The following is a 13,113-nucleotide window of genomic DNA, read 5'->3' as shown; positions in this document are numbered from 1 at the left end:
GTCATGTACAAAATGTGGTGAAGCCACTGTGGTGCATTTGTGGTGAGAAATGGTCCAGACGATGTATTCTAATAGTGGGCTTTACTGCATGTAATGGAGAGGCCTCCCTTACTACCACTTATATTATAATTTCTATATCACTTTAGGAGCACCTTTCGCTTTATTAAAAGAACCTTATCTAGCACTTTATTCAGCATCGCACTTTAAGCCTAGCACAGGAAGAATATTTGCACACAAGTTGGATTTTTCATTGAGTATTTATTGTGTATTTAAAAATCAGTTGGTAGCCTTTGTTCCAGGTCCTGCTCCTCATCAATAAATGTGGTGGTTGTCTGTGAAGAAGACAGTTTGTGATTGAGAGCAAATAAAGTTTACCAGTAAGGATAACTAATGATAGTGTGTGTGAAAGTCTAGAAATAAAGGTGGTGCAAAGAAGTGACCGTAAGATGTTAATACTCACCTTTCTTTCCCGTGTTCACTCCAGGGTGTTTGGGCAAATGTTTTCCTGGGGGTCCAGACACATTTAAAGGTTCCAGGAGAGGCCATGAGTTAAAGGAGCGTGGGAAATCTTTTGTGCTTGGGGTTGTTTTTTTTTTGGTGTTTTTACAATAAGGGGTATGGTTTAAGGATAAAGTTTAAAATATTCATTAATATGAAAATGTAAAATGTATTTATATATATTTTTATTGAAGTTGATGTATAATGTGATAATGTGGTGGAAGGTCAGGATTTGAGAACTCACCTGTTAATAGAATAATGCTTTAAACTGTGACAGCTGAAAGTATTTAAGACTGTCAGTTGTTATTAGATGCAATGTTTGTGAGCTGTATGGTAAATAAATACCCCTTGTTCAACTATATTTGTCTTGGTCTGCCTCATAATAAATCCAGCCGCAAAAGGCTGCCCTATTACACTGCACACGTCACATGACAATACAGTTACAGGGGGATTCGGAGTGTGGTCTTGTGATAAATGCTGCCATTCTTCTGTAATTATATGATATTTCAATTATTCTCTTTGAATTGGCATTTTAATTATATTTATGCACAAATACTTAACAGTAGGTACACTGGAATAAAGGGTTAGCAAGTCTGTTTCTTACAGAGAAAATACAAAAAATGATTACAGTGACATAACTTTTAAGTAATGTGTAAATAAGTTCACAGAAAATAAGAAATATACATTATAAGTTTTATATATCTTAATAATTATAGGATATATTTAATTTTACACATACCTTTGGTCAAAATGACAAACTGATGAAATACAATAAAAAAGTTTGATGCAACATAAAAAAGACAGGTTTCTTTTTCTCATCATGCAACAAAACAGACCCACATCATGTTTTAAGACAACAGAAATCATTTAAAACTATTAAATTTTGTTCTTTGAATTCTTTTGGCGGCAAAGAAAGACTGGACACGGGGTGGTCAAAGCTCAAAAAATGATCTTTATTTTACATTCCCGGGAATGGAGACCTGAACACACGAACACACGCTCAGGTCTGAAAGCAGCAGCAGCCACCATGGTCATATATATATATTTCTGCAGCGCGTCACACACTCTAAGTTTGGATCAAAACACTCTGCTTAGTTTCACTTTCTGTCTGCACCTCCTGTGCTCTGTTTAGGGCTGACAGTTTCCTGTCAGCCTGCAACCTAGTTTACACTCAAATCCCAACAAAACACATTTCACCACATTTCAAATAGCTACATTAGAGAAACAGCGCTGCATTGACCTCACTAATTATCTCATGATGAACAGCCCACTAAACAGCAACAGGTCTTTCAGATTGACCTAGAAGGCGATCTGTTTAGATGCTCTGCTTCTCTTTGTGATCACATGATGACAATACATTACAATTACATAGATGTTTGCACAGAACAGATAAACTCAATGTTTACGTGACTTAAACGTGACAAACTTTTCCTCAATTTGATCTTCAATGAACAGTTTGTTTTGTGAGGCGTGCATAGATTTCTAAGCCTTTGTGCATTGTGGCCTCTTATTAAATTCCGTTTATAGTTCTGCTATACGTCAGACACACATAGTTTCGATATAAACAACTCGTGTTACTAGTTCCGCTTTTCTGTCTGGTTTCCTGCGTTTTATTAATATGCCTATGCAACTCTACCCTACCTTCTCCTTCTTTTTTTTAACTTCGCCTTACTGAAGTCTCTGTTGCCAAGGCGACCAGTCACCCTCTGACCTAGTTTTCCTCAAAGACCTTACTACAAAGTACAAAAAAACAATATAATCAGAAAATAAGCTCTAAGAATATATATTTTATTAACACTCTTAATCATGGGTTTAATTTAGTAAAGTAAATATGGTAAATGGACTGGTTCTTATATAGCGCTTTTCTACTCTTCTGAGCACTCAAAGCACTTTACACAACTTGTGCATTCACCCATTCGCACAAGCACATTGTTCTAAGTGCTTTCTAAGTAACATTCACACACATTCATACTCCGATGGATGCATCGGAGAGCAATTTGGGGTTAATATCTTGCCCAAGGATATTTGGCATGCAGACTAGGGGAAGCCAGGAATCGAATCACCAACCTTCCGATCAGTAGATGACCTGCTCTACCGCCTGAGCTACAGCCACCCCATTTATAATAACCATTACATTTATGAAACAACAATCAGGAGTTTCTGAAAAGACCATTTGATTAAAAATCAGAAAATGTAAGAAACTAATATCAACAATTCAGAGAAAGTCTTTCTGGTTGGCTGCCAGCTTAAGATAGGCATGTTATTTCCCTTCCCTTAATTCCTCTTCTCTCCAGAGTATACCTCCACCTCTCCAGGTTCTCTTACTACTGATTCCTATTCCTACTATAGATTACAATATCATCTGCAAACAACATATTCAACAGAGACTCTTAACTGACTTCGTATGTCAGTCTGTCCGTTGCTACTGAAAACAAGAAGGGCTCAGAATTGATGTAATCCCATCCCCACCTTCAACCCATCTGTTACTCCTTCAGCCATTCGGGAGGGGCTCAGAGTCGCAGAGCCGCTGCTCCTCCACATCGAAAGGAGCCAGTTGAGGTGATTCAGGCATCTGACAAGGATGCCTCCTGAGTGAGGTGTTTTGGGCATGTCCCACTGGGAGGAGGCCCCGAGGCAGACCCAGGACATGCTAGGGAGATTATATCTCTCGGCTGGCCTGGGAACGCCTTGGTGTTCCCCGCGATCCAACCCCGCGATCCAGCCCCGGATAAAGCGAAAGAAGATGGATGGATGATTGGGTGGATCAGTTGATGATTTATTAACCTATTCTTGAGTGCAAAAGCCTTTCCACACTGATCACAGCTGAATGGTTTAAATCCAGTGTGGATAAGCTGATGTTTTTGTAAGCTGCCATCCTGAGTAAAGGTCTTTCCACACTGATCACAGCTGTATGGTTTAAATCCAGTGTGGATAAGCTGATGTTTTTGTAAGTGACCGTTCTGAGTAAAAGCCTTTCCACACTGATCACAGCTGAATGGTTTAAATCCAGTGTGGATAAGCTGATGTTTTTGTAAGCTGCCATCCTGAGTAAAGGTCTTTCCACACTGATCACAGCTGAATGGTTTAAATCCAGTGTGGATAAGCTGATGTTTTTGTAAGCTGCAATCCTGAGTAAAGGTTTTTCCACACTGATCACAGCTGAATGGTTTAAATCCAGTGTGGATAAGCTGATGTTTTTGTAAGCTGCAATCCTGAGTAAAGGTCTTTCCACACTGATCACAGCTGAATGGTTTAAATCCAGTGTGGATGACTTGATGTCCTTTTAAGTTACCTTTGGAAGTGAAAGACTTTCCACACAGATCACAGCTGAATGGTTTAAATCCAGTGTGGGTGACCTGATGTCCTTTTAAGTTACCTTTGGAAGTGAAAGACTTTCCACACTGATCACAGCTGAATGGTTTAAATCCAGTGTGGATGACCTGATGTTTTTTTAAGCTGCCACTCTGAGTGAAAGTCCTGCCACATTGATCACAGCTGAATGGTTTAAATCCAGTGTGGATGACCTGATGTCCTTTTAAGTTACCTTTGGATGTGAAAGACTTTCCACACTGATCACAGCTGAATGGTTTAAATCCAGTGTGGATAACCTGAGGTCCTTTTAAGTTACTTTTGGAAGTGAAAGACTTTCCCCACTGATCACACCTGAATGGTTTAAATCCAGCGTGAATGAGCTGATGTTTTTTTAAGTTGGCATTCTGAGTAAAAGCTTTTCCACACTGATCACAGCTGAATGGTTTAAATCCAGTGTGAATGAGGTTGTGTTTTTTTAAGCCGTCACTCTTGGTGAAACTCTTTCCACACTGATCACAGCTGAATGGTTTAAATCCAGTGTGGATGAGCTGATGTTGTTTTAAACAACTATGCCGGGTGAAAGTCTTTCCACACTGATCGCATGTGAAGCTTTTGTCCCCACTGTCAATGCTCTGGCGTCTTCTGGGCTGCTTCATAGTGGTAAAAGTCTTTTCCATCTGGTTCACAACTGGTTCATCTTTACTTGCTGGAACTGGTTGGTTTTTGTTTTGTTTGATGCTTTCCCTTCTTTTGACTATAATGACAAAGAAACAAAACAGTGACATGTGGTTATAGAATGACAAAACCTACAAAGTGTACAGATTATGACACATTCTTAAAACCTTAATTCAGTTTCAGTTTAACATCGTTAAAAGGTTAAAAAAAAAAAACGTATATAGAGACACATTGTAGACACAAACAGAAGACATTAAATATATGAAAAGAGATATGTGAATTATTTAGCAAAGAAAAAAGATAAATAACTCTAAATATATTTTAGACATCTAAAAGTAGCCACCCCTTCCTTTGTTGACAGCGCTGCAATCCCTTGGCCTTCTCTCAATGAGCTTCATGATGTAGTCGCCAAGCGCAGTCGCAAAAAAACATCAATCGCTAACAAACAAAAAAGTGGCTCACGTAGTGACCGCCCCATTAAAGGAAGACCAAGAGTCACCTCTGCTGCTGATGATAAATTTATCTGAGTCACCAGCCTCAGAAATCACAGCACCTCTGGTTAGAGCCTAGAGAAATGCCACACAGAGTTCCAGTAGCAGAAATATCTCTACATCACCTGCTGAGAGGAGACTTTGTGAATCAGCCCTTTATGGTCAAATAGCTGCTAAGAAACCACTACTAAGGAAAAGCAACAATCAGAAGACATTTGTTTGGGCCAAGAAACACAGGGAATGGACATTAGACCAGTGAAAATCTGGTCTGATGAGTCACATTTTGAGATGTTTGGTTCCATCCACTGTGTCTTTGGGCGAAGCAGAAAAGGTGAACGGTTCACGCTGTGAAACATGGAGGAGGTGTGATGGTGTGGAGGTGCTTTGCTTGTGATGTTGTTGGGGATTTATTCAAAATTGAATGCACGCTAAACCAGCATGGCTACTACAGCATCCCGCAGCAACATGCCGCCCCATCTGGTTTGTGTTTAGTTGCACCATCATTTATTTTTCAACAGGACAATGACCCCAAACACACCTCCGGGCTGTGTAAGGGCTAATTTGACCATTTATCCAAAAATGGAGCGCTACGCCAGAAAGCCTGGACTCCACAGTAACCCGACCTAAACCCAATCCAGTTGGTTTGGGATCATACGGACCAAAAGGGCTAGCAAGTACTCAAGACTGTTGGAAAACCATTTCAGGTGACTACCTGTGAAGCTCATCAAGGGATGCCAAGAGTGTGCAAGGCAGTAATCAAACCAAAGGGTGGCTAGAGTCTAGAATATAAGACATGAATTATTTTTGATTTTTTTTTTTTACTTCCTATTTCCATATTTCTTCATTTATAGTTTTGATGCCTTCAGTGATAATCTACAATGTAAACAGTCATGAAATGAAAGAAAAGGCATTAAATGAGAAGCTGTGTCCAAACATTTGACCAGTGCTGTACTAAGATAGAAAGACAAACAGTACACTTGGCTCAGCCTGGCTGCAGCGCTGAAAAGAAACCTGAGGTTGTTCACGGTTTTTCATTACTTACTAAGATTTCATTACTTTCAAGAAGGCTTTTTCTTTTCCAGGTCAAAAGAAGATCTTCTAAATTAGTCTTCAGTGTAGGTGTACTTATAAGTTCTTCCAGGGAGTCCAGATTCTCTGATTTGTTGCCTTCTTTTTCAGAGCAGCCACATTGTGCAGAGGACGTAAACAAAAGAAGCTCTATGCGATCAACAGAGGGAATAAAATAACCGACAGAGGTTAAACAGAAAGTACAAACAAAAACACAAATTAGCTAAGAGAGAAACCCTGTAGACTATTATGGAGTTAGGCAACCAATGCAGTTATAATTTACTCACTGTGGATCCCTCTCTGAGTAACCCGAATTAAAGATCCACCAGGGGAGAAGGAGGCAAGCGTGCCGATTTTGTAATTGGACTACGACTAGTAGAGGCAGTGGGCTCACTGACCTCCTTTTTCCGGCATGTTACTCCCGTCAGTCAGCACGAGTACACGTTCTTTGTTTACAACGATCAACGAGCGCTTTCCAATCACGCATCAGAAACAGAAACGCGATCTGCTGGAGACCAGAGGGGTAGCATTTAAGGAAGCTCAGCACAGCCACATGATCTTTGCCTTAGACGGCTTAAAAAACTAAAGCGCCTCGTGGAAGATGAACATTTTGATGTGTAGTTATACTCTTACTTCCTTACGACTACGTTCTGCTTTTTACTAGTGATGTACGATTCGTGAACGAATCGTTCAATACTCGAGAATCACTTTACTGACTCGTGAGTCATGATTCACAAGCCAAACTGACTCACTGACTCATCCCTGTTGCTGTTAGCAAACTAATTCGCTTAGTAGAAATATATCTAGCTTATAATTAAAATTGTGTGTGTGTGTGGGGGGGGGGGCAACAGCCAGTTTCTTAACAAAAGCATTTCTGCTCTGAACTGGAAGAAAAAACCCTGAGTAGAAGCTCACATCAAGAAAATAGCTCCTCGGTTCACAGTAGCATCGCTCTGCTAACATGCTAACAGCACATTTGAGCTACTCACCCCCTCCCTTCCTGTGCTGAATCGTAAGCGTAAGCAAATCACTCAGGACTCGCTCACCCCCTCCCTCCTGTGCTGAATCATAGAGCGAACGAATCACTCACTCACTCACTAACCCCCTCCCTCCTGTGCTGAATCGTAAGCGTAAGCGAATCACTCTGGACTCACTAACCCCCTCCCTCCTGTGCTGAATCGTAAGCGTAAGCAAATCACTCAGGACTCGCTCACCCCCTCCCTCCTGTGCTGAATCATAGAGCGAACGAATCACTCACTCACCCCCTCCCTCCTGGCTCACAGCTTCTTCTTCTTCTTGGTTGGCAACCAATGTTAAGGCGCATTACCGCCCCCTGGCTCACAGCTCAGAGCTTTTTTGCTCTATAAAATAGTTGGGTTTTTTAGAATCATTCATCTTAGCAGTGGGATTTACATGAAAAGAGAAACAAATTAAGTTTGAGTGAAAATGTAAATTTTTTGCACTCTCTGGTCAACTGACTCAGTGAATCAAATGACTTAAAAAACCCGATTCACTTTGGTGAGTGACTCATTAAAACTCGATTCAGTAAAAAGAATCAAATTTACCATCACTACTTTTTACAAGCGCTACTACTTCTTCTTGTTTAATGTCGATTGGCAAGCAACGTTTCTGGTGCATTACCGCCACCACCTGCACAGGAGTGTTGATAGGGGACACTAATCTCCTGCGAATTCTTTCATCTTTACTGTTCTGCCATCTTCACTTGATTTTTTTCAATTACTGTTTTATTTCTCCTTTAGTGAATAGTATCATTATATCAATTTGACTGCTTTATGTAGCTTGTTTTGCATATTTGCGTTCCAGCTCTAAAATTTGAGGCTCCCCCATGGCCCCTCCCGTCAAGATTGTCTTATGTTTGTTTTCATTTTAATAAACGTGAACAGCAGAGAGAGGAAGACACCCTATAATGAGATGAAATAATACCTTGTAATTTATCCTGCATATACAATTTTACAGTCATTCACACCATGCCACTAATAACCAGCTCTCAAAGTAAAACATAATAAAAACAAACCAACAAACACAAAACACCAGACATTATGATATAGATTTATAATTTGCACAATTTGTGTTTTCTAAATTCTATTACACACATATACGCGAAAAGTGAACGCAAGAGCCCTCAGTGTCCCTGCTTGCTGCTGCTGCGCTGAAGTCTCAAACACAACCTGTCAAAAGGGAAAGGGGGCGGGAAGCATCCAAAAAAAGAACATTTCATTCATAATGTTGTCAATCCAAGCCCAGTGTGCATTGATTATTTTTTGTGGTTTGTGCGAAATCCCAGAAATAAAATAAAACCCTATAAAATGGTCAAGGTCTATTAGGTTATGTTATGGTGATTCTCGGGTTGAGTGTCATCAGATGCTCAGTATAGGAAAAAAAAGAAAGGAGAGGAGAAGAAACGAACAAAACATACAGGTAATCAGATGTGTCATCTGATAGTGGTAGGTATGGGGCGTTAAATGGGGCATTTAAACTTCATTTCATTTCAAAAACAGCGTTAAGACCGTGGACCAGACCTTTTATTAGAAATTCAACAAATACTGGCATTAATAGGGATACACTCCTTTCCAGCTGGTGGCAATAATGCTCCAATAAACGAAGAAGAAGAAGACGTGCCAGTCATCATAATTGTTATTTTCTATTGCATTTTTTTTAAGCTGGTTAAAGCCATCACCTTTGTCCATCTGTATCTGAAAGTGCCACAGGACTAGGGCTGTCCCAAACACACTATCATTTGTGGCCATCTTGCTGATGTACAGTGTTGGGGAGTAACGGAATACATGTACCGCCGTTACGTATTTAAAATACAAAATATGAGTAACTGTATTCCGTTACAGTTACAGTTTAAAAAGGTGGTATTTAGAATACAGTTACTTTGTTGAAATAAATGGATTACACGGCGGTACTTCCCTGTTTCATATTGTCGCGGGTCAGGACTGTTTGGGTTTTGTTTGACAGCTATGTTCTGCTGTTCCAGGCGGCAGCGTTACGGTTGCCATGGTTACAGGGCGACGTTCTCTCTCTGCGTGTTTCCTGGGTGAGAGAGCGCCTTTTGTTGTTGTTGTGCTAAGCTAATAGGCAGAATGCTACCGGTATAGCTCTAAAGAATGTAGCATCATAGGCAGTGTAGTCCGTGCTGCAGGGAGAATGGACTGCCATACCCGTTATGTGTCTGTGAGCACGAGGAGGGAGAAAAAGGAAAAGTACGAGCTGTCATCGATTAAAAACGGGAGCTGGAAGCATGTAAATATAATAATAACCACTGCAGCCAAGAAGAGTGCCTGACAAGCCCAGTTGTAAGTAAGCTATTAAGACTCGACTTTACACCGTGTTCGTGTTTTCCTCCAAAAACAATATGTTCCATTGGAGCAGCCTTTCAACGCCTCTCTCTGTCTCTCGCAAGCAAAGTTGACCCAGACAACAAAGTAAAGCTATTTTTTCGGCTACGAGCCCGACACAGAACCCACCGTATTAGTCAGAGGTCCCTTTACTAGGTTCGGAGCCGCGGACCTTCAGTAACAGTAATAAATCACAGCAATAATACATTCACGTAGTTGTAAACAGCATGATAATATATTAAGTAATCCAAAGTATTCAGAATACGTTACTCTCATTGAGTAACGTAACGGAATACGTTACAGAATACATTTTGGGGCATGTATTCTGTAATCTGTAATGGAATACATTTTAAAAGTAACCTTCCCAACACTGCTGATGTATTCATGGATGTTTGTTGTTTCATCCTGAATAGTGGTTCTAACACTCAGTAGGCTGCAGCCACCTTCATTTCACTTAGTGTAAAGTCTCAGAGTGCTGGATTTGGATTGAAACTTTCCATACATGTCAAAAAGCTTTCTTATCTTGATGCCAGTGGCTTCTTTCTCTTCTTTTAGCCTACTGATGATCCCAGCAGGGGTATAGGTATTAATTGCCTGGATCCTATTCTTCCCATTCAGCTAACACCACGCCATCCTTCAAACGTCTTTGCCTCACTGTGTGTGCAGATGCACTCACACCTGCTTGCTGCCATTCCTGAGCAACTCTGCACTGGTGGCACCTATATCACGCAGCTGAATCCTCTTTAGGAGACCGTTCTAAGCCTTGCTGGACTTTCTTGAGCGCCCTGAACCTTCTTGACAACAATTAAACCTGTTTCTTAAAAGCTCTTGTTGATCCCATAAATGGTCGATTTAGCTGCAATTTTAGTAGCAACAACATCCTTGCCTGTGAAGCCCTTTTATGCAACACAATGATGTTGCATTGCAGATGTAACAGAGTTAGAAAATAGCTTAATGAATTTCCTCAAAATTAATGTGCTTTGTGAATAGTTGGAGCCACCTGGTGGACAAATACCGCAATTGCAACTGTTAAAGTTCCAAATTGCTGCACAGCGCATGCCTCAGCAAAGGAAAAAAAACTCCCAAGTTGGTGGTAGGTGCTTGTGAGCGATACTGTTGTCAATTTTGTATGTGTATTAATGAAAACATTCTTATAGTGGTAATTGTCAACATGTATTTTGATTGTAAGCAGTACTAGCATGTATCCTGAAAGTTACAGGCATTTTGATGCATGGGTAGTAACTTTATTCACGAGTAGCATTTTTAGTTAGCATGTTAAGCTAATACTCGTTAGCTAGTCAGGTGCTTTTTGACTTGCACTCAGCTCTAATGTTTCTCTATGAGATTGTAATTGTTCTAATTCTTTTTAACAGAACTGAAGGTTGCAGTTGCTTTACACACTGTTAATGAAGACTGTGTGCTGTTTTCTTTGTACCAGGTAGGCGCTGTTAAGTATAAGTTTTAATTGATGCTGTTGCATAGGAAAAAAAAAAAGATGAACAATGATGATTGTTTTATAATAGAAAAGCTTTTTTTTATATGTTATTGTTGTTGTTGTTTAGGGAAAAGGAGAAAAATAAATAAATAATACTGCTACTATACGATCACAGGTTTGGTTTCAGCTAGAACTTTTAAAAGAAAGACTTTGTTGATGTTGTGTTGTATAAATATATCTTATTCATTTGTTAAGTGTTATGTTTGGAAAGAAAAAGGAAAAAAAACTCCCAAGCTGGTGAACTGAAGGTTGCAGTTGCTTTACACACTGTTAATGAAGACTGTGTGCTGTTTTCTTTGTACCAGTTGCCAGAATAAAGAGGGAGCCCAGAGTAAGGGCAAGTCCAGCGTTGCAGTGCTGTCCTTTCTACATGGGCATATCACACCACTTGCACAATAGACTCACAGAACAGCAACAGCTACACAGATAACCATGGTTAACAGGAAGCGCAACGATCTCAAGCATAATCCTCACTATTATTCTAACTCAGTCAGCATAACGTAATAATCTTCAGCCTTGTGCTCGTCAACATTCTATTGTTTGTAGTGTTTGTTTCTTGAAATTATCTCAGCATGTCTTTTTATGGCAGTGATAAATGCAGTGGAAATAGGTTTTTTGGGATTAAGTTAATTTTTATGGCAAAGGACTTGCAAAGAACTTTGCAATTCATCTGATCACTCTTCTTAACATTCTGGAGTATTTGGAAGATTTTCCTTCCTTCGGCAGAAACTGCTTCTTTGTGCTACCTGATGCTCATGGCGTGCATTTAGCTTCTTTAGCCAGTAGGTGTGAATCATGTCATGGCTGTCTAAGTCAGGGGTGTCGAACTCCAGGCCTCGAGGGCCGGTGTCCTTCAGGTTTTAGATATCACCCTGTTTCAACACACCTGAATCAAATGATTAGTTCATTACCAGGGTTGTGGAGAACGACATGTTGAAGAGGTAATTTAGCCATTTAAATCAGCTGTGTTGGACCAAGGACACATCTAAAACATGCAGGACACCGGCCCCTAAGGCCTGGAGTTCAACACCTGTGGTCTAAGTTTTTATGCTTGAGACCCTTTCTTGGATGCGTGGATCCTGTTCAGGGAGGTTGGCTGTTAACACCACTGGCCACTAGAAGTGGGTATCACCAGACTCTGAGTATTGCGATACAATATATTGTGATTTGTCACATTTTTTCTATTCATTTTATGTAATAACAAAGTCAAACACTCATTGTTTCTCTAATTTCCGTCAGTTTTATTGCTGACAAACTGAACTGTTTGTATCACAGTCTAGTCCAACGTAACTGAATGCAACCATTTGGGGACAAAGGTACAATTATAGGTATTCCGAACCATCAAATTTGTAAAAACTATGCAGCCCCTTCAGCAACAAAAGAATTTGAAAGTAAATTACTGTAAAATTAAGACAATATAGTTATACATTAAATAAAAAAACTTTTTCAATTGGAATAAAATAAAATATGTTGTCTTAAATTAAAATAAGTAAACTGTCATGTTTATTGCTGCCATAAAAAAAGTTAAACACATTTGGACAGTGAAGGAATGTCAGGATTCTTGCTCAGAAAAAGGATCAACATGCTCTGAAGTCAGAGCATGTTCCAGTCCACAAAACCTTTTTTGTAACAAAATATCGATTTCCGCCGTCCCTGTATCGATACATTATTAGCAAACAAAATATCACGATACTACACAGTATCGATTTTTTCCCCCCACCCCTAATATACAAACAACCAGTACACAGGACACAGAACAGAAACATACACAATTTTTCTTACATAGAGGGTAGTATGTAGTGTCAGGGCTATGGCATCATCAGTGGACCTGTTGTGCCAGTATGCGAATTGTAGAGGGTCCAGTGAGTCGGGTAGTGCAGAGCAAAGGAAGTCCTTGACCAGCTTCTTGAAGCATTTGCTCACCATGGGGGTCAGGGCTACAGGTCGCCAGTTGTTCAATGAAGAGATGGTGGAGGATTTGGGTACAGGGACGGTGGTAGCCATTTTGAAGCAGGCTGGGACTACAGACAGAGAGAGGGAAAGGTTGAAGATGTGTGTAAACACTCCAGCCAGCTGAGCCGCGCATGACTTGTGGATGCGGCCAGGAATCCCATCCGGACCAGTAGCTTTGCGTGCGTTCACCTTCCTGAAGCACTTCCGCACATCCTCCTCAGACACAGTGTGCGCACTGACGTCATCCGCGGTGTGCACA

The 13,113-nt window shown here is 40.3% G+C and overlaps 1 protein-coding gene and 1 long non-coding RNA gene across 6 annotated transcripts; one reads left to right on the top strand and one right to left on the bottom strand.

Moving 5' to 3' along the window:
• Positions 1–535: 535 nt before the first annotated feature.
• LOC146522605 (uncharacterized) lies at positions 536–7,402 on the bottom strand. 5 transcript variants are annotated; one of them, XR_014872998.1, is made up of 2 exons: positions 1,916–7,402; positions 536–1,830 (listed from the first exon to the last, which is right to left on the bottom strand). XR_014872998.1 is itself a non-coding variant. In XM_085153531.1 (2 exons), exon 2 carries the CDS (start codon positions 4,485–4,487, stop codon positions 3,063–3,065), a length of 1,425 nt encoding a protein of 474 aa, XP_085009657.1. In that variant the 5' UTR covers positions 4,488–4,564; positions 6,019–7,402; the 3' UTR covers positions 536–3,062. The 5 variants fall into 5 exon arrangements, 4 of the variants coding, with proteins under 4 accessions (XP_085009657.1, XP_085009655.1, XP_085009658.1 ...); XM_085153531.1 differs by having other exon boundaries at positions 536–4,564; positions 6,019–7,402; XM_085153529.1 differs by having other exon boundaries at positions 536–6,194; positions 6,332–7,402.
• A 2,920-nt stretch (positions 7,403–10,322) lies between these two features.
• Positions 10,323–13,090, top strand: LOC146522604 (uncharacterized). Its single transcript, XR_014873023.1, has 2 exons — positions 10,323–10,844; positions 11,207–13,090. It is a non-coding gene; the product is annotated as an uncharacterized LOC146522604 (long non-coding RNA).
• Positions 13,091–13,113: the final 23 nt, after the last annotated feature.

This window comes from Neolamprologus multifasciatus, chromosome 3 (genome assembly GCF_963576455.1).
Source record: "Neolamprologus multifasciatus chromosome 3, fNeoMul1.2, whole genome shotgun sequence".
Lineage (NCBI taxonomy): Eukaryota > Metazoa > Chordata > Actinopteri > Cichliformes > Cichlidae > Neolamprologus > Neolamprologus multifasciatus.
This window is presented reverse-complemented; position numbering and strand designations above follow the sequence as displayed.